Raw genomic sequence first — 21,924 nt, forward strand, 5'->3', positions numbered from 1 at the left:
GTGATTAGACACATTTTATTTGAATGTGGTGTATTACAGTGACACCATGGCCTCCCTGAGTGCACTGCATGCCTCATGAATCATAAATGGTCAGATATATAACTAGAATGGCACTCACTATGGATATGAAGTAACTTATATCAGAGTACCTCCATGCAACCCAACCTGTGTGGCAAACCCACTGTCTGCAAACAACCTTCACAGGGACATGACAGGCAACTGGACCTGCATGTGTTTACTGAAGACATTTTAATGACAGTGTATGGTGTAGCTTAACATCTGAGGATTTAATATTTATTCATCTATTTGTTTAATAGAATTTGTACATTATAACACTCATGGAGGTAGAATGTACTGTTGTACCTAACAATGTATTATGGAGCTATGTGCCTTGCTTGCCTGAAGGGGGCAGCACCTCTCGCTCACCAGACAAAAATGAGGCTCGTCGACTTCCGACTTCCTCCTTCCCATGAAGAGCAAGTCAAAGCTACTGCTGCAATGGAGAAGCTAATTTCGTTGTGGCTGAAATGTGTTATTTTGTGCAGCACCGTCGAGGCCGTGTTTGAGGATCAAGTGGGGAAATTTGACTGGTAAGATGAATGTGGAGAAGGAGCCGCATCCGTGTGTTGTTTAGAGCCATGTTTTAATGTGGGGATGAGAATGCTAACACCTGTCACAGCCATTAGCTGCGACCCGGTGTGCTATTGCTGGACTTTGTGTGAGAGAACAGGCCAAAAATAAATACTTAAATAAAACAAAAACACAATTAAATACAAAGATTGTATGAACTAGCTTTCCTCGGGTGCTGCTTGCTTGTAGGAAATCAAAGGCCTCTTTAAGTCAATGAGAACAATCTGAATAAATCTCTCAGCATTTGGATTCATTGTAATCGAACTGATAATTACCAGTTCACTGTCCACCAATATTTTCTATTTATTTCCATTTCAGCTGTCATAGTGACACTGGTGTTCGGTCCCTGTGCTGATACAAGCATTGGTTTTATTCATAAATATAAAGAAGCTTCATCACCCTCTGACATAATCTTTCCATTGTGATTCACAGGAGGCAACAGTATGTAGGCAAAGTTCGTTTTTCCCACTACGACACACACGTGCAGTCGTCCAAAAAAGTCATTCTGGCAACAGAGAACAACGTCTTTGCTGCACTCAACACCAGGACTGGAGAAATATGTGAGTATTTTGTTAATCCCTCTGAAAAAGACAGTCCTATTGGGCCAATTACGTAATAATAACAATGATATCAATTGTTTTAAACTGCTGCTTTTCAATGTTTGTCGCAGTTTGGCGACATGTGGATAAGACAGGGCCAGAGGGAAACATTGACGCTTACCTGCAGCATGGACAAGGTAAATGTTGTCACCGAGTTGAGCTCTTAGTTCCTCTATTGGGAGCAGATAACTCATTGAGTTGTTTCCTTAGATGCGGTGCTGGTCGTAGGCAACGGCCGTCTGCTGCGCTCCTGGGACATAGATGTCGGTGGTTTGAATTGGGAGGTTGTGCTTGACTCTGGCAGGTGACTACCGCTTTGATTGGCAGTGACTGAGAATATACAATAATTGCCTTTATTTTGATCAGGCATTAAGAAGTCTTGTTGTCTTTTTAGTTTCCAGTCAGCGTGTTTAGTTGGACAACATGACACAGTGAAACATGTGGCTGTCTTGAAGAAAACTGCCATCTCTTTCCATTACCTCTTCAATGGCCATCAAAAATGGATAGAGAATCTTCCTGAAAGGTAAATAATCATATTTATGCCAAAATTTAAGCCCTGATGTTGTCTGTGCACTTTAAATATTAGTTCATTGCTGTATTCATAGCAATATTGAATGTATTTCCATTAAAAAGCTGATTATACTTTTTTTTTTTACATTTCTGAGTTATGCTCACATTTAAGTGACAAATCCAAAATTTTAGATTTAAGTAAAAATTGGATTTGTAGAAGCGTAATAACGAAGGTTGTCATTATAACATTGTGCATCTGTCTGACTTTAATCTCAACAGTGAAACCGTGGATTACCAGGCTGTGTATTCTGGTGGAAATGGTGAAGTTTATGCACTGGGAATCGTTTCCCATTCCCACATTACTATTGTTGCTTACAGTGTGGAAGATGGAGAGATTATCAAACAGGTAATCCTTATTTATTGTAGCCATACATAGTACAAGTGTTCTCTATGTGCTAAAACCTTCTAGGCTGTTGTTTTATCCTGCCAATGTCAAATCTTAATACATTTGTAGAATATAACTACTTTGATACTTAGTTACTTAAATAAAATGGAAACATAATTTTGAATACATAAAATAATGATAAAACTTTGTATGATTAAAATTCCATGTTTGTCACGTCTCTGCTTGTGTTGTTTACAGATCTCAGTTGAAGCTCCATGGCTGTCCAACATACAGGCCAGCTGTGCAGTGGTTGGCCAGGGGATGTTGACATGTGTGGACTCTGCAACTGTGTCCTTGTACATGCTTGACTTACATGTACAATCACAGATGACCCAGATCCCCCTGCAGGTGCCCACTGAAATATAACAAAAATAAATTAAAACTTTTCCACTCAATAAAGCAAAGATGTGTCTACTGCTTTTGTTTGCTTGTTTTCTCCAACCCTCTCTTTTTTCTGCATTTTCCTTCCAAAATAATTAAACTGTCTCCATACATCTCCTCAATATCTCTGTCAATCTCTGTCTCTTCTTGAATTTTTTTCCTCTAGACACTGGGACTTGAAGCTGCCCCTGGATTCCATCCAGCACTTGTGTCCACTCAGCCCAACCCAGCTCGTCCACCACTGTCAGAGTTCTTCCTCCAGCTCGGACCTGAACACCACCTGCTCCTTCAGCTCAACAATGGTCAGATAGTTACGCTGAGGGATTTTAAGCCAGTACGTAACCGTTCCCCTACACTGCACTTACATTTCATACATGAGATTCTGATATTAAAAAAACAAATTACTTATTTTTTCTAATATTTTCTTTTCAAGAGTGTGTGTTTATACTGTAAGTTATGATTGTCTTAATGTTAAAAATACCCCAAATATAAAAAGTTCACATTGTTTTCTTATGTTCTAAATATGTCTTAATAATAAATATGTCCTTATACTTAGAAGATTTCCATAAAGCGTATATCGCAATGTGCCATTCTGTGATATTGCAGTTGTTAGTTTAAGAGAAAGTTTGTGTAAATGTTTGATGACGCATTTAATTTAATTACTCTTGTCTTATAGGCAATGCTGGTTTCATTTACTACCACTGGAGAGAAGACTGTTGCTGCTGTCATGTCACCCAAGAATAAAACTGTGAGTTAATGAGAAACCATACATTCAGATTTGTTATGTGTGGTTTAGTCCAGTCTTATTTGTTCCTGCTTGTGCTTGATACATGACTGACATAGGAGATTGATTTAGAAATCAAAGGTGTTGCACTAAAGTGCAGAATCTTTCCATGGTTGTTAAGCTGTTGAGAATGTTAAAATGATCACATCAAAATCAAATCAAATTATCAATTTCTTTTTGAACCTTTGTCAAAGATATAACTATCTGGTTATTCCCTATAGGCTTGCAGTCTTAACCTCTTCAGTGCAGAAACAGGACGCAGACTTCTAGACACAACAGTGATTTTTAATTTGGATCCTGATGGTGGGAAACCAGAGAAGGTATGTCTGGTTTGTTCCAGAGTCTGTGGCTCGTCATGCAACCATGGCTTTTATACAAAGTCAAAAAATATTTACTTTTGGAATAAGCTTCATGGTGTTACCAATGGGTTTGCACTTTACATAGTTTCCATTCTGTCTTCCAGCTTTATGTGCAGGCATTTCTCAAGAAAGATGACTCAGTTGGCTACAGGGTCATGGTGCAGACAGAGGACCACACACTCACTTTCGTACAACAGCCAGGTATGGATGGTAGAACAAGCAGCTTTATCAGTATTGGAAATAGTTATCTGTCTGTCATCTGAAGTATTGGTTATTCTGCCTGCAACAGTGCTAGTTTTTATTCTACCACTGAGAGGCGCTAAAGTAAAGCAAAACATTTTTGACATACTCTTAGTAAAAAAATAGATATGCAGACTGAATTTTTCCAGGGATGTAGTTTGACCAGACCCCACAACTATGCTAAAGTCTGGGCGTTATATTTTTCTACTTGTGGTTTGTTGGTATCACAAATAGTTGAAACTTTTGATTTCTGTGAAGAGTTGTTCTCTCATGGTGATTACTGTTAAGTACATTTTTCTAAAATTCAAAGAGATGACTGAGTCTTGCTTTGCCTTGTCATATCATTGTGGAATATTTTCATCTCTTAAACACTGTTAATACTGTCAGGCCAGTGTCTGGCAAGTGAGTGGTCGGGCATGTTGTTAGATTTCATAATACACACACAAACCTGGCCGCCTCCACAGACGTGAGGAGGAAAAAAATGGGTCATGTCATAATTCACAGAAAGCGTCAGCATAAACTGCATACTGTCACAGGGTGTGGAAAGTGGAACAAGTACAGAACAATAATGAGTCTTGTTTTCCAGGGCGTGTAATATGGATAAGAGAAGAGGCACTGTCAGATGTGGTGACAATGGAAATGGTGGATCTGCCCCTCACAGGAACGCAGGCAGAGCTCGAGGGAGAGTTCGGTAAAAAGGCCGGTAAATGTCAAAACCAAAATTCCTCCTTTATATTTTACTCCAGAGGTTCCATCATTAACAGCTGATCCCTGCTGTAGATTAGTACTGAGTATTTCATCTGCTATTTCAAATTCTCCTGCTTGTTTCATTATTTTGATATTTATGATTTTGAATTGATAGTTAAACCTAAATCTGTGAATTGTTGCTTTTACCTGATCCTCACTTCAGCTGCCCAAATTTAGTTTTGTCATGATTTGTTCTGTTGCTTTAGGCCGATAGCCAGTTCAAAAAACAATTCTTGAGTATGATGAGACAATGAATCACTTGGTTGCTATTGGCTTCACCTTCTTCTGCTTTGTCCTGTTTTTATTGCTGCGTTTGGATTCAGCCATTCAAGGTAACATACTTATCTGCTCCTATTCAGTAACTCTTATTTCGATTCCTAAGTTTAGGGTGTCCTGCTCTATCCTTTCTCTATGTCAACCCTAATCAACACTTGATTTCACTTTTAGGATTAGTCTTGTATTATACTCCTGCAGATTGTGTATGTCAATTTGCACCTCCTCTGTTTAATTCACTATTTAATTAATGATTCAAACAATATTCTGCAGCCTTTTATTTTACTGTATTTGAGATTTATACAGTCATCAGTGATCAATAGAGCCTTTTAATTTTGTGATGTGCACCTGTGATTTGCTTGCAATGACAATATGTCCTCCACAACACAGATCTACTAAATTGTGTTCTTGAAATTGTTCCCATAATGTGATGTGAATCCACTGAGAGTCATTTAGCAGCTTGTTTGCCCTTGCTGTTTTTTGACTAGATGGATTGTTGTCCATGGTGCTGAAGAGGCTCTCCTCTCAGTTCATCTTGCTGCAGGCCTGGGTAACCCACCTCTGGAAGCTGTTCTATGACGCGCGGAAGCCTCGCAGTCAGGTTAAAAATGATGTGACCATCGAGAACCTCTCAAGAGATGAGTTCAACCTGCAGAAGATGATGGTTATGGTTACTGCATCTGGGAAAGTAAGAAACTAAAATCTTCTGTTTTTTAAAACAACTTGACCTTTTTTCAAAACTTTCCAACAATGTTCAAACCAGATAAATCAAGTTTTAATATTGTTCACCTTTAAATTACATCATATCAACTTCACCAGTGGCTTCTCTGCTATAATTACCGGGGCACATGAAGAAGGACAAACAAGCCAGCCAGTCAGCTGTATTTTCCTTCCAATGTTTTTATTGGTCACTCATTATGGATCGTGATTATTCTCTGTTTATTATGTAACACGAGAAGACTCCAATGCACGGCCTCATCTATAAACATGATTTGCTTATAGAGAGGTTTTGCTCATGTTTCATTAGCGATCATCTCACACTGCTTGACAACGTCATCAAACTACGTCAGAGTTACATATTCTATATTTAACCTTGTATTTGTTTTGCATTGTTTCAGATTGTGTCTATTTTATCAGCCAGACCCAAATTACACCCCAATAACTTGAGTCTACCAGATCTCTGTGAAACTCACTTTTCCCTCTTCATTTCATCCTCTGCTTCTTTTCTGTTCAGCTCTTTGGGATTGACAGCAAGACTGGCAGTATTTTATGGAGGCACTACCTGGACAACATCCCCCCCAATGCCGCCTTTAAACTAATGGTGCAGCGGACCACTGCTCACTTTCCTCATCCCCCACAGTGCACACTGCTCATCAAAGACAAGGTATTTAATAGCAAGGCTTCTTAAGAATTACATTTCATTATTTTGTGGTCAGAGTAACCATTAGCAAAGCCAATGACTGTACTGTGAAATCACAAGTTTTGTGAGTCACAAAGAGTGGCGAGTTTCAAAAGCGTTGTTACTCATCTTGTCTTTATAAACACAGTCAAATCTCAGTACTTTTTTCCCCCTGCAGTTACCAGCACCTACATGAAAATACTTGGTTTAAACCGAGTAACTTTAGAAGCAGTGTAAATCTATTTAATCACTTCTTATAATTGTTGCTCTGTTCTTTTTTCATCAGGACACAGGGCTGGCAACATTTCATGTATTTAACCCCATCTTTGGAAAGAAGAGTCACATCACTCCACCCACTCTGCCTCAGCCAATACTTCAGTCTCTCATTCTGCCGCTCATGGACCAGGATTATGCAAAGGTTTTACTGCTGGTTGATGACCAGTACAAGGTCAGTGCCAAACTGTAAACCAGATCAACATCATAAATGAACTATTAAATGTACTGTAGGGTATGTCTTCAAGCCATCAGGGTCTTTGAGAACTTCGAAAAGTGCTATATAAATCCACTGTATTATTATAATTATTACTTTCTTTTGTTCTTCTTAGCTGCATTCTTTCTGTCTACATTTTATGATAGAATATAGCTAAAATATAGAATTTAATTATAGTGAGTGTACTGGGTGAGTGATATTGTCTATCGAGAAATAGCTTCTAAAAAGTGTATTTATCATATTGGTTTTCCCTCAGGTGTCTGCCTTTCCTTCGACAAAGAATGTACTGCAGCAGCTCCAGGACATGGCCTCATCCATATTCTTTTACCTTGTTGACTCCAGTCAGGGAAGACTTTCTGGTTACAGGCTACGAACGGCAAGTCAACAAATCTTTGCTGCATTATTTCAAGGTTCTTTGCACATCAAGCCTCAAAGAGGTTTGGACAAGCTTTAGCCACCAGCAGGTGGCAGATTGTTGCCAAAGCTGATGACAATGGTTGCAATATCTTAATTGTTTTTAACTGATGTGATCATTTTCCTCCATATTTCAGTAATGGAAAAAAGATCAAAATAGTAGAATATATTTTACATGACAATGTAATTGAAGGGTGTCAATTTAATTTACTTGGAATCAAGGAAATCAATACAACCCCTTTACGTGTGACTAGCAAGAGGATGTGTTCAATAATGTGTAAAATATTCTGAGAATAACAATTATATCCTGAGCGTTCATTGTGCCTGTTCACACTGAGGTGCCACAAAACGATAGTTAGAAAAAGCACGACTGAATGGAAAAACATTTTTCGTTTTCAGGATTTGTCCACTGAACTGATCTGGGAGGTCTTCGTTCCAACCGAGGTGCAGAGGATCGTCTCTATCAAAGGGAAGAGGCCCAATGAGCATGTGCACTCCCAGGGCAGAGTAATGGGAGACCGTAGCGTCCTGTATAAGGTACAATAAATTCACCTAAACCTTGACTAACACTGTGGTGTGGAAAGAGTGTTGTGCTGGATTGGGTCAGTGCGCTGCCTCATCTTTCCCACCTCAGTCACAAAGACAGTCACTCCCTGTTTTCTGATGTAAACGGAGAACTCGTCATTCCGAGAAGCACTGAACGTCACGTCTCTGTTTCCCTAGTGAATCATGTTGACTCTCTCCCACTGACTTGGAATAAGAAACAACACAGTTTTTTTCTCAGACTCAAGCACTCTGTGTTATAGTTCTTGTTTATAGTCTTTGTGACATATTATATGAATCATTCTATGCCTTCTCTTATCATCAGACACACTTACATGTACATGCCTAAAATTTACAATAACAACACAAACACCAAAAGTCTGTCTGAATATCTGTTGATACAATCTCACAATACAAAGGTATGGGATAGATCAAACATCATACTGGTGTCCTATCTACTCTTAGAGCTTTGTCAGTAGTTGTGGGCAAAAAAATATTTTGTCCTGAGGTTCACCTAACATCATCAGTTATTGTCCCATAGCAATCAGGAACATCAGGTCCTGTGTTGATTAACTTGTCACACAGATGTATTTGGCAAACAAGGACGTATTTAGGACAGTGATGAAAAGATATTTGCTATTTATATTTTTATTCATGATCTTTTGAGACATCAAAGGTGTAACTGCAAAATAATTCATCCTCATCCGATACAGCCAAGAAGCCCATTTGATTATATAGTAGGACCTGTGTTTTTTAAAATTAATTGGTCATTAAAATGTTTTTTTTCCCTAGATGTAAACAAATACCATTTTACATCAGAAACCTGTTTATATTTATCTTTATGATAGATACCTTTGGCTAAAAGTATTTCACTAAGTATTTTTTTATACAATTTTCAATTTATATATTTTTCTTTTATAGTACTTGAATCCCAATCTCCTGGCAGTGGTAACTGAGAGCACAGACTTGCATCAGGAGCGCAGCTTTGTCGAGATCATGTTGATCGATGGCGTCACTGGTCGCATCTTCCACCAGGCTGTTCAGAGAAAGGCCAAAGGACCAGTGCATGTTGTACACTCTGAAAACTGGGTGGTGGTAAGTATCAGTGACGGCTGTAGTCTCTGACCCTCTTATTGGCAGAAATAAAGATGAGAAATAAAGATCTGTTACGTTGCTTGGTTACAGTAAGAATGTGGTGTTTGCTCATGGCAGATGTATAAAAATGACTAAGCACCCACATTGTAATTAGACATATTCAACAGAAAGAGTTGAAACACAGGCAAAGCCTCCAGTAGTCTTGTTATCTGACCTCTGAACGTCTCCCCTGACTCCACAGTACGAATACTGGAGCACCAAGTCTCGCAGGAACGAGTTCTCTGTAATTGAGCTGTATGAAGGAATGGAGCTGTACAACAGCACCGTGTTCAGCTCACTGGATCGACCACATGCTCCTCAAGTACTTCAGCAGTCTTACATTTTCCCCTCCTCCATTTCTACCATGGAGGCCACTCTGACTGAAAAGGGCATCACCAGCCGACATCTGCTCAGTATGTTTCAGTGACATGTTTTCCTGTTTACCACACATTTTCTTTCCCAGTTAGATACAGTTGTTAGGATAACTTGCCTTTTCTCATCAACAGAAAAGTATTTTTTTTTTGTCTCATTGGCTTTTTTAATGTTTCTTTGCTATCTCACAGTTGGTTTGCCATCTGGAGGGATTTTGTCATTACCCAAGATGTTCCTTGACCCTCGTAGGCCAGAAATAGTGTCTGAGCAAATCCGGTAAGTCCTTGAGACAGATTCGGTTTAAAACATTTTTAAAGGTTTTTATTTTTTTCATCTCTACCTGCCTAACCTTTTCAATTGATCTCCAGAGAAGAGAATCTGATACCGTACGCACCAGAGTTGCTGATCCGTACTGAGTGGTTCATCAACTACAATCAGACTGTGTCAAGAGTGCGAGGAATTCACACTGCCCCCTCTGGGCTTGAGTCGACCTGCCTGGTGAGTCTGCCATCACAATACCAAGGAAACATAGTAGATGTAGATTACAAAGATTTTTGTAACAAAGTGTTCTCTCATGTTAAATCAAACAAAAGTCAGACTGTTACTTTTATCCTCGCAGGTGGTGGCATATGGTCTCGACATCTATCAGACACGTGTTTATCCCTCGAAGCAGTTTGACGTGCTAAAAGACGACTACGACTACATGTTGATCAGCAGCGTGCTCTTCGCTCTTTTCTTCGCCACCATGATCAGCAAACGCCTGGCCGAAGTCAAACTGCTCAACCGGGCCTGGCGGTAAAGTGACCGTCAAAAGTCTCATCTCTGACAAGCCCAGAGGCTGCACAGAGGACCTCAGCCCAAGGAGATGAGGTAGCTCAGGCCGTGCCTGTAGAAGAACCAAGGTCCAAGTTCAATAAGGCCCATAAGCAACTGCAGGGGTGAGGGGACGGCAGGGTGGGGGTGACGAGAGGGGTTAGAAAATGTTTTATGTGTTTATTTTTTAACTTATTTTGCAACCACAAGGAATAATTTCATAATAGAATAATCGTTTTTGTGCCATGTCGATTTGATGACATTTTTTAACACCTAACTAATTACAAATGAATGCAACATTGTTGGATCTATTAAATCATGGAAAGTCCAACACTGATTTTTTTTGTGTTTAAATTCTCCGGGACCAAGATGGGACAAAACCTTTTTTAGATGAATTTATTAACAATGAATAGGCTGAAAAAAAAACAGAACAGGTGGCTGTTTTTTTACAATGCTGTTTTTCCCCTAACTTGGACCTGGAGAATATAGACACTGCCTTTTTCTCGGAGGCAGAGGACTCAGCTGAACTTTAGTGCAGGAGAAGGGAACCCGTCTCCTGTTGTGAACATATGTAAACATCAGACAGTTTAGCAATGATGAATTTTTTCCCCAAATTTGTTTTGTCATGTTTCTGCTTTGTTAGACAGCTCTAATGGAGAGTGATAATAAATGTTGAGATCAGGTAAAAGAAGGCGTGCAACACGTGAGCATGATTTGGTTCAATGCCATAGTTATATGGTTTATACCTTTGGCCTGCTGAGATATCTTAATGCCCTTTGTTTTGATGGCAAATGAACTGTGAATATTATATTATTTCTCCTGAAGACACTCCCACCAAAGATGGTGACAAAAAATGTCACACTGTCTACACCATCACGTGGCTGATAAAGGAAAATGATCGACAGTAAATTTTATTGAATGTTATGTGTATCAGTCATCCACCAGCTCATGTTTCTGAGCAGTGTTCAATCTGCTGTTGTTGATGCTCCATTAAAATTAGTTTCAGATCTCCAGTTAATGTTTTTTTTTTTACAAAAGAGAAGAGTTCGATTAAGGTTTGACATTATATAAGTAAACATGTAGTAAGCTAGGATCAGGAAACATATCTGTAATGTGTCTACTTTTTCTTACAATGAATAGGTTGAAATGCATTTTCCAAATAGAGTCTCCTTTAGTCCAATCAAGCTGCACCAAATTTCCCACACTTTTAAATACCAATGCCCTAGATATGTCTGTTGATTTCCATCAAGATCCATTGTCATGATCCAATTATCCTCTGAGAAATCCACAGCAATCTTGAAAAACACCCTGTCTCACAATGTGAAAACGTTTTACTTTTATTACAGAACAAGTCTGTGAGAATCCGGGCAGAGCAAGAAAACAAAACACTGCACAATGACCCAATGATAGAATTAATAAGTTATTTTATTTCTATAAATATATTAAAAACAAATTTACAATGATTCACTTTTGACACAGCAACATGTTGAACTAACAAACAGCCACAGAACCTTCATGAGAACTTTCCAACTCACTGGTGTAACAGAGGCCGTAAATGTTGGTCTGCACTAATGTAACATGATAATTATTCTCCGCACACTGACATTCATCCACTTTCAGATCTTTACGTATGTGACCATGCAAGCAGTATTTGAGTTAAATTCATACACTTTGTTAAATACCTTGCTTTAAAATGATCAATATTTAGTATTTGTCAACAGATCATAATTAAAAATAATTGCCTCTTTTACAAAGATGTATATAAACACAGCTGATGTGAAATCTTAAAACATTAATGACTTGCTGATGTCACTGATATCAAAAGGCCTGTCAATCATTATCAAGTATGATGGCAGGTATAAATTAGTTGGATCACTGAACGTACTTTTAAATAAATGAAACACTGACCACATAATAGTGAAATATGAAAGCAATCAATCAATGATATGATAATTGTGAGTGTATAGCAGGGGAATGTGGTTTGGTGTTTAAAGTAAAACCAGCTTTTTGATTGAGGACTGCACAATTACACTCAATTTGCTAAATTAATTAGCATTGAAATTGACTAGAATCCATTGAAACTTATAAAAGAAAGTTCATTTTCAGGTGAAGTCAATATGAGAGGAGTTCACTGTCAAATTAACTATGAATCATAATTATCTTAGTGTGACAATGATTCTGCAAAAACATTAAATCCATCAAAAATATTATACTTAAGATGTAAAGCAGCATAGTCAAAAAATTCACGTACAAGCCCAGCTCGTACATACAGTAATTATTTGCTCACTTATAAGAGATGTCGTATTATCTCTGTTTCTATTGTGAGTGAGTGACTGACTGACAGACACTTTTTCTCCCTGTGAGATAACTGCAGTATCCCAGCAACCAAAATTAAAACTGGGAATAGGAGGTGAATATTTCTCTCCTGTTACTGAAAACACTGGAATGTTATGATGTTTCTCCCAGTTGAACTTGAGGAAAACGTGTTGCTAAAATACTGACTGGTAAAATGTTCAGTTAACATTCTCACAGTGTGAGAGTTTCTATCTGTTCTGCCACACCCTTGACGTTTCACCGTGGAGTCTCTCCCGTCGGTCTGTGCGTGCCGGTCGGCCCGGTGGCAGGAGGATGTAGTGTGTGGCGCTGGCCTGTCTCCCGTCCTTCAAGATGGGAACGATGCAGGGAGAAAACTGAGCTGCGGGGGGCGACCTTTCAGTGAGCTGTCTCTGTAAGGCCTTGCTCACATATTTTGGGTTAGCAGCAAAACTCTGCGTGGCAGGCATCACACCGTTGATATAAATTGGAAGGCTTTTGGGGCTAGGGGTGCGTGGTGGGCAGGGTGGGACTAAAGGGACCCTCGGAGGAATCTTGGGAGGCTTGTCTTCCCTGTGGGCGCTCACTGTCTTTACTAGAGCAGGAGGTTTTCCCGGGAGGGGGATGCGAGGAGGGATCAGTGGTTTGTCGGAGGGGCAGGTTGTGGTGCTGCTGTGTGGCTGGAAAGCATGGCCTGAGAAGGAAAAACGAAATCTGGCTGATTGCTGGGAATCCGACTGTTTGCTACACAAAGAATCTCCAACTGCTGACGCCACATGCTGCTGGTCCTCTCTGTGGAGAGCAGGTGCCCAGTTGTTGGCTTCGAACCCTCCTCCTCTACCTGTTGGTCTGTCCTCTCTGCCTGGCCAAGAGAAAGCCATGGAGCCGAGTCCAGCTCCACCTGCTGGGACTGGCTCCACCAGCCTTTCCTGGTAGGCATGATTCACTTGTCCACACTCTCTGTTGCTGCCCCTGGTTATGACCTTGGGGCAGCTTTTGGGCAAAAGGCGCCGTCGGTCACTGGTAAAAAACTCAACCTCGTTATCGGCTGCTTCGTCCGACATGAGCTCCTCAGGGTCAGGGAGAGGTGGAAGGGGTTTGGGCCCTCTGTGGAAGCTCCCGAACACTGTCCGTCTCTGGGAAGAAGGGACCACCTGGTCTCCCTCATGGGGCCGCAGTAGGTTATCTGACATCAGGCAATAACTATCAGAGTAGAATGGAGACTGAGGGCAGGAAATATTAGCTGAAAAAGAGAAAAAAGAATCACATATCAAACCCATGTCCTCGTGACATCTTAAACACCAAGAAACCACAGACAAGGTTTTGCTATCACTGTTGTTTCCTGAAGAGGGGAAACAACTCTCACAGGAAGAAACATGGAAAACAACTTGCAGTGAGAAAACCTGAGAGAAGTGATGGTGTAGGAGGGAAAAATACCAGAGGGAGCGGGCTGCCCACTCTTAGAAAAAAACTCTTGTTGTTTTTAATGAAGGTATCGTACAGGAAACTGGAGCAAGAATATGTCGAAAACAACCGCTTGACCTATCACCCTCTTCGTCAAACATCAGCCACAACACCCTGATTAACACAGGAATCGTCATTATCTGCAGGACGGGCCGCAATCTTAACGGAGCTTCCCATAACCTTCTCTGTGGAAACATCCGATGTGCTCCAGACTGCAGGAACAGCTGGTGACCAGGGAGCGATAGCTTCCCCTCCATCTCCACTCCGCTTCTCTGCTACACTGCTCAGTTCACTGATGACAAGCTCGCAAACACTCGCCTGGCCACATGCTGTTTTATTAGTCAACCAGGGTTTACACTGTATTTTGACAGGCCATGAAAAACTTTGGAATAAAATCTATTCATTCTAGTGGCGTATGTACAGGAAATATTTGATTTATTATCGCAAACATTTATAGCACTTGTTAAAGTCAAAAACAGTTCAACAAATTTACATGGATATGTTTGTGTGTTTTTAAAGTACGATGTCGCACAAAATATATTTCGGTAAATTTGACTAAAAGAAATATTGACTCAAATTTACAAAACATATGAATCAGTATTAGTGAATACATTTCAATCTGAGGGAAAATAATTGAGTAATGTCTTAAAATGTGTAAAAAATCATATGTAAAAGACTCACAGTTAAATTCCTTGGCCATTTGCTGCTGTTGAAGCTCCGTCAGGTTGTGTTCCATGTCAGCACTTAGGCCCAAGCACATGCTGCAAAGTAAGAGAGGTTGAGAAATCCATACTGTGTGTGTGTGTGTGTGTGTGTGTGTGTAAATCATTCCTGCACATAGTAAGTCATTATATGTGAGAAAACATGCTTGACATATGCTTTAACAGAATATATGTTCCGTTCATTATTTACATTATGTAACTCAACATCTTCACTGAACCGTATTCTTCACGTATGTTTGCTCTTTGTTTACCTGATGTCATTTTTCCATATCAATATTTCATTTTACTTTTGCTTCTTCAAATTATTTTTTTGTCTGTTTTTATCAAACTCAACAGTCTAAGGATAGAGGATGTTGTACCGTTTATAGATTGTAAAGGCAAGATTATGATTTTGTCCTTTTTAAAAAGAATAGACGTGGAAACACCTAGAGGATTATGTCAGGGAGTAATTTAAAGTGCAAGTTAAAGTTAGTTAACTTTAAATGAAAGGTGTTCTTATTTTAATAACATCTTAAAGACTTGCTGTTGAGTTGCTTTAAAACTTTTAAAATAGTATTAGTAATTGTTTTGTCTCTTCTTACATCAAACAAGGTAGAAGGATATGAAAAACAATGAAAAAAAGGAAACATTAGAGTCATACCCCTGATATGATATACTATACTGCATGATAATAACTGATTGCTGTTCACAGCTTGTTCCATGGACTGTATATAAAGACGGATGATGCATCTCCACTCCCTCAAATGAAGCCAAAATATCCCAGATAAGAATGCGGTCATCTTGTGCATTTGAAGCCTGTGATCATGGGATGGAGCAGCAGTAGTGAGGTCCCACTAATACACATGCTCAACCAATCACGAGTCAGTGTCAGCTGTCAATCAGGATGTTTCACCTTGTTTTTTATAGAATCAAAACCAAACTATATAAATATACCTAAAACGACAGAAACCTTTGAGAAAAGTATATTTAACATGTACTTTGACTTTTTTGTTTGGTCCACGTCCAAACTGCTATCAGGCAGGGTTAATAAATTTATTTCCAGCCAGCCACGTGACAATCAAGATGCTTTAGCTTCACTTTTACTGAGTTGCTGTTTGGTCCATCTTTATATAACGTCTATGGTTTGTTCTGGTCAGTGTCAGGATAGTGTTGGTGTACCTGAGGTCCTGCTGTCCCCAACTGTGTTTCTGACTCATGGTCAGTCGTGTTCTTTAATATCCTGAAGGTCTGTATCGGTAGAGCTCCAGCACAATTCAGCTTCGTCAAACCCATCACCGCTTCATTCTAGCCAGGGGGAGAGAGAACATAGAGCTGAAACATCCACACTTCGTTACAGCAGGTGAGTCAGAACGAAGCTTTAAACGCTAAAAACATGATTCCACCACATTCGGATTTTGCGTGACAGGACTCCATCCAGATGTTCTGGTCACGCCTTCATCAGCAGTTTGAAATGCTCATAAACAGGCCACATAAACTGTCGGATATTTAGGAGTGTATGTAATTTGGTGCAGATCCAAATAAATATCAGGATGCATTTAATTTAAATGTTTCATAAGGGGACTCTTGAGTTTTGGTGGAGGATTATGCTCTACTGAGTTCCATTCTAATTTATATGATCAACACAGCATGGCTACACACTTACATTCTACGTTGTGCACTGAAACAACACGGAGTGCATCAGAAGCATTTTGTGAAAAAACCATCACATCTTCATCTTGTCCTGATTATTTGCAGTAAATAACAACATTACATTCGCTGCATAGTTTAGGTGAGCCTCCAGGAAAACAACAGTCACAACAAAAGCTCAGTAAATGACTTCAGTCTGCTCGGGCAGCTGCCATGTGTATCTCTTTGTGGTTCCAGCTTAAAGCCATCTCTCTGATGAGCAGGCTATTGCACAACCTCTGGGTCAGATGTGGGAGGGCAGCAGGCAGCGCTCCTCACCCTCCTCACCCTCCTCCTTCTCTGTGACCATGAAACCCTGCAGTATCCGCCCTCACAACAGGGGCTAATTGTGCAGCATTCCTGTGATGCTGAATGACAAACCCGCCAGTGCTTACACACACACACTCACACACACACATACGCACACAGAAACTTAAGGAAAAGTTCATGTCATTCAGATTTGGCTGTGGTTCCTATATTTTGATTACCTTCCAAGGAGGTTATGTTTTAACCCCTGACCGTTTGTTTGTTTGTTTGTCAGATGGATTACACAAAAACTACTGAACAGATTTCCATTAAGAAACAATCCATTAAACTTTAATGTGGACCTAGACAACGTTCTATCTTTCTTCTTTAACAAATATCGAAGTATGGTGCTTTTCAACACTTTTCACTGATTTTCCAGGGAATAATTCATGGATTCATGGTGAAATATTTAGGGGACTGATATCTATGAGCGTGTGAAATCTGGTGCAGCTTGGTTGAATTTAAGGGGACTGTTGTTGGGATTGGTGGATATGTCATTCTAGTTCATTTATTTATCATTTGAAGAAAAGGGACTTGTAAAAACACCACACCACCACTAACAAGGAAATACTTTACTACTACAACAAATACTAAGTGTAATAAATAGTAGAAGCTTGGAGGTATTGCATGAAATATATGTCACCATCTACAGAGTGGTTAAAGAAACTTGTCAGAAAAATATGATAAGTGTGTTTGTTATATGTCAAATCCAAATCTCCATGTTTCTTAGATATTCGTCTTTTTAATATTAAACTACTGGTACATAAGTGACTGCCTCTTCTTGTTTCCTGATATGACAGCAGCTGTTCACATTTCCAATTGGAGACGGACACGTGTATTCTGGGTGAGGTGAGGATCATCCTGCTTTTATACGAGAGGTGACAACATCAGCTTTGCTCCCTTGGCTTTGAAGTGTAAAGCCAGAGCACAAGCTTAGATTAATCACATCGTCTGACAACTGACGGGGTTTAAAATTGAGTGACGGCCTTCTGCAGGCAGGACTCTACCCTGATGGCATGTCCATGAGCAAAGCACTCATTGTCTTCGAAAAGCAATGTAATTTCTGTAAAAATCTAAAATTCTGAACATCAAACTGTGCAGAATATTCCTCCTCTAGGGTTCAACACAATATTTATAACGTAGATACGACACAAACACTTAGTGCCCCAGTTAATAACACGAACAGCTATATTTCACAATAAAATATTAAATTTCAGGTAATGCTCACTTGAGTTTCTCTTTCCTGTCTGTATAAGCCTGCGGCAATTCACCTGCAAAACCACTAATTACAAATCCCCACACACACACACACACACATGCCTGGAGGCCTAAAGGTCTCCATCTTACTCTTCAAAGTCTTGCTTTGTTTCCTGTCCCTACAGTTGACGTGGGAAGCAAACAATGCAGCGCATGCATAATGCAACAACAAAAAAGAAACACTCCACAAACAAAACGAAGTGAGTCGTGCATCTATTTGAATATTCATGTGATCCTTAAAACAACCGACTGTGGCGTCATTTCCGCCAGTGAACCTCGGAGATGGAAGACGCTGAACAATTATGAATTCTACCGGCAATTACTCAGTGTCCATGAATGGGGCCACTCTCAGGCATGAATGGGCCTTTGTGTCACTTTAGTGTGCAGCGAAACAAGCCTGAAAATCCAAGTGAACTCTCCCATGAGGTTAGGACTGAAGATACGCCATGGAGACAAGCAGACAGAGCCAAGGTATGGGCCTGCACCACAAATCCCCTGCAGGACAACCACGTGTTGGAAGGACAAACCAGAGACTCCAAAACACTGTTTGTTTATCTCTTGCGGGAGCCTTGATGTGTTGTCGTTGGCTGTTCCCACTTCACTTTATTCAGGCAAGAAGCCATTCACTGACTGGACCATAGACTCTAAAGCTGAGTTCAGACATGCAATGGACTCCACAGGTCCTCTGTATTTTCTCCAGAGGAGATGCATGTGGAACGCAAATGTCTGAGTGAAGCCCTTTTCAGAAATCACCTCCGGGTAAAATCCGAAGAATTGGCTACAGAGTTTACCCGTAGTCTGCCTTTCACACATGCACAATACAGCGGAAGCTTTTATGCACAGACACGTTCACAACAGCAACAGTTCCTCCACGTTATTCAGGTGAGAGGCGGAGCAGTCCGGGGCAGAAGAAAGAGACAGGAAGTGACGTATTATTTTATCCGGAGGTCATGTCTGAAAACGGCTTATATAAAGATGGACGGATGACTGCTCCCCAAATGTGAAGCCAAAGTGTCTTGATTGCCTTCTTGTGGCTGGTTGCAGTATAGGTCATAAATGCTGTCCCCTCCATGTTGGTGAATGGGACATGAGTTCCACTAAAAAGTCACAATACATGACTGCCATTTCACCTAGTTCTTATCATACTGATATTTGTCCAAGTGTTTTCTTTTTTTTTTCTCACTACCGCTGCTCTATGCTATGATCGCTACAGCACAGACTCTGGCTCCAAATGAGAAAAGATGACAGTGTTCGTATCTGTGATTTTTGGCTTCATTTCTGGATAGTGGGAGGAAGTGGAGAAACTTTATACAGTCCATGGTAGGGGCCTTTAAAGATGATTTCATTATGATGCTACCATTAGGTATGTGTTTGCATCACTTTGTTACAACTTGCTTTAAACTCTACTGGCCAAATAATACACAGCCTAACGTTCTGAAGCAAAATCTTGATGTAAATATTTCCACCTCAACATTAGCGTAACACCCTACAGCACACATGGTGCTGTAGGGTAAATCCTCCTGACATGCTGGTGAATCATTAGTCTTTGGGATCGGCTCAATTCATTCATGAAGTATACTGTTTACTCATGCAGTTTGTTACGATATGAATCATTTTTCTGTTCAGGTTGTTCAGATAATTAAGAGCCATATTTGATTGTAGAGGCTGATTCAGTAGGTGTTGGTGGAAGTTACCCTCGAAGATAGTTATGAATGACAGCTCCGGGCAGTAATTTTGACTTGTGCAATAAAACACCGTCAATAATTAATGCCCTATAATTTTCCTCAATAACAGTACAACAAAAGCTCAATATGTATTATGTAATGGTATGCATTGAGTAAAGACATTGACGAGGTAACACGTAATTGATTTACCTCTTGTTTGTTAAATGTTTTACAGTTTCTCTACCAATGAAGAAGAGTTTAAAACTACAACCTGCATTCAGTAGCAAAAATATTATAAAATATTATAATGTGACATTTATCATCTATAGAAAATGAAAATCTAATCTTGATATTGTTTTTGGCCACAAACCTAATTTTGAATTACACATTTACAATAATTATTTGGTACTATTGGTTTAGTTTAATCTAGCTTAGTTTAGTTTAGTTTATTTAGAACTTTTTCTAAAAGGTAAAATAAAAATACCTTTGTTGAACAAATATCACAAAATGGATATAAGCAGCATAAGTAGTAGTAGAAAACAAAAAGCAGAACAATATTTTCAATAACATATATTATTATACCTGTGGCCCAACATTTCTATAAAGATGAAGTAATTCAAAATGTCCCTTCATATGTTTATATGCAGCTTTCACAGGTACTTGCATGCATATAAAACATTTAAATAACCTGAGTGAGCTAAAGTTAGGGACAATATTTATTTAACCATCATAATGTGATGGAAAGGGAACAATATTAAAGCAGCAGTTGGATTTTATGTTAACAATTTTATACAATTTGATTTAAATTTTACATTCAGGGTTGGAGGAGCCTAACTATGTTTTAATTGATTGATTCAAATTAAAATAGATTAAAATATGAATGAAACATTCTGTGGTGTCCATAAATGTCCCACTGTCCATGAGCTACATGTATTAGAGGAACACATGAGTCCCTCTCCAGCGCCCACTAGTGGCTCAGCGGGGACGGTCCCACAAACACCCCGCCTGTGTGGATCCTCGGGGCGGACATCGGGAGACAAGCAGCGGCTCAGAGGAGCACACTGTCCCGCTGCTCACAGAACGATGACCCGTAGTCGAGCTGTACCAGTCCACACTCAGTCCAACTTAAGAGTATTCTCAAAGAAACAACTACAACACTGTTTATATTTATATATTCTGTACTCTCTCTCTCTCTCTATATATATACGGACCGCGTCTCTCGTTCATCTAAATTCCCAGAGAGACAGAGAATCAAGTAATGTTGCTTTCTTCTCTATTTAAATAACATCACACAAAACGCTTCTCCTGACTTCATTAGATTATAAAACTCTCACTTTACATTAGTTATTGTTGTTTTCATGGGTAAATGGAAGAGAAGTCCTACCGTGAAGAAGCGGATTACTCCTCCATCACGTAGAGCTGCTGCTGCTGCTCCAGTCCAGCGATATACTCTGTCTGTGTGTGTGTCAGTACAGACTCCAGGTCAGATGTGACCCATGTGCCACAACATCCTCCTCTGTCACCAGCAGCAGAGACGCATCATGTCAGGGTGACGTGAGTTTCCACATCTCCTTATAAATGAGTCCAACAACCCGAGCACGTTACTGTAACTCCACCCTGCTGCAGCAGCCTGAGAGGAAAAACCTCCCTGACAAAAAAATCCCCAGGATCAATTCAACCGAAGTCAGAAAACTGCATCCTGGGCTGTGTGTGGACTTAAAAGATGAGATTTGCTACTTGATTATGCTCCAGACGAAAATATTATTTATTATATTATATATAATATTTATTTATATTTTGTATCCATTGCATTTGTCTCTCGTTACTTCACTCTTGTTACATTTTTTTAGGGTGATATTTGCCTTTGAGGTACTCAGGTGGAGTTACAGTATGTCTAAATTTAAATTTAATATATTGTATAAACAATGAGACACAACATGGCATATGTTTCATGAGACTTTAGACAAATCAATGTCCCCTAAAATACAATGCATTTTTCTTACTGACCATTTAAGCCACAACATTAAAATGTAACATGTATATTAAAGTATTAGTTGTTATAGTCCAATTAAACTCTGAAAGGTGTCATTCAGCATAATTAGTAGTTTTATTTGTGATCATTTATTAATTGCTTTTATGTCTGTATTATTTTATCAGGAATTTGTCCAGTAATGGAGTATTTAAAAGATCTGAACCTCGACCACTTCAAATCAGAGAAGTTGTCAGCCTGGTGAGTTTTCAGTTCAATATGCAAGTGAAAGAAGTGTGTATACGCCAACTGTCATTATGCCAAGTTCGTTGAAATCAGTGAGAGACATGTGACTATACTTCACGTCTAGACAAATATCTGTTCTCAATACTACGGAGCATTTATTCAACATTTTGAAAACAATGTTTCAT

The 21,924-nt window shown here is 39.5% G+C and overlaps 2 protein-coding genes across 3 annotated transcripts; one reads left to right on the forward strand and one right to left on the reverse strand.

Moving 5' to 3' along the window:
* Positions 1-414: 414 nt before the first annotated feature.
* emc1 (ER membrane protein complex subunit 1) lies at positions 415-11,146 on the forward strand. Its single transcript, XM_020089181.2, has 22 exons — positions 415-590; positions 1,063-1,190; positions 1,301-1,366; positions 1,440-1,533; positions 1,624-1,752; positions 2,019-2,145; positions 2,383-2,532; positions 2,732-2,899; positions 3,242-3,313; positions 3,571-3,669; positions 3,813-3,909; positions 4,535-4,651; positions 5,457-5,656; positions 6,203-6,352; positions 6,654-6,815; positions 7,114-7,233; positions 7,671-7,808; positions 8,736-8,909; positions 9,151-9,361; positions 9,512-9,596; positions 9,689-9,818; positions 9,940-11,146. The coding sequence occupies exons 1-22, from the start codon at positions 436-438 to the stop codon at positions 10,117-10,119; spliced, it is 2,952 nt and encodes a 983-aa protein (XP_019944740.2). The 5' UTR covers positions 415-435; the 3' UTR covers positions 10,120-11,146.
* A 394-nt stretch (positions 11,147-11,540) lies between these two features.
* On the reverse strand, positions 11,541-21,121 carry LOC109630793 (ERBB receptor feedback inhibitor 1). Of its 2 annotated transcripts, XM_020089182.2 has the most exons (4): positions 20,909-21,121; positions 15,791-15,916; positions 14,592-14,671; positions 11,541-13,689 (listed from the first exon to the last, which is right to left on the reverse strand). In XM_020089182.2, exons 2-4 carry the CDS (start codon positions 15,826-15,828, stop codon positions 12,677-12,679), a joined length of 1,131 nt encoding a protein of 376 aa, XP_019944741.1. In that variant the 5' UTR covers positions 15,829-15,916; positions 20,909-21,121; the 3' UTR covers positions 11,541-12,676. The 2 variants fall into 2 exon arrangements, with proteins under 2 accessions (XP_019944741.1, XP_019944742.1); XM_020089183.2 differs by lacking the exon at positions 15,791-15,916 and having other exon boundaries at positions 20,909-21,075.
* Between the last annotated feature and the right edge of the window lie 803 nt (positions 21,122-21,924).

Source organism: Paralichthys olivaceus, chromosome 6, assembly GCF_024713975.1.
Source record: "Paralichthys olivaceus isolate ysfri-2021 chromosome 6, ASM2471397v2, whole genome shotgun sequence".
In the NCBI taxonomy this organism is placed as follows: Eukaryota; Metazoa; Chordata; class Actinopteri; order Pleuronectiformes; family Paralichthyidae; genus Paralichthys; species Paralichthys olivaceus.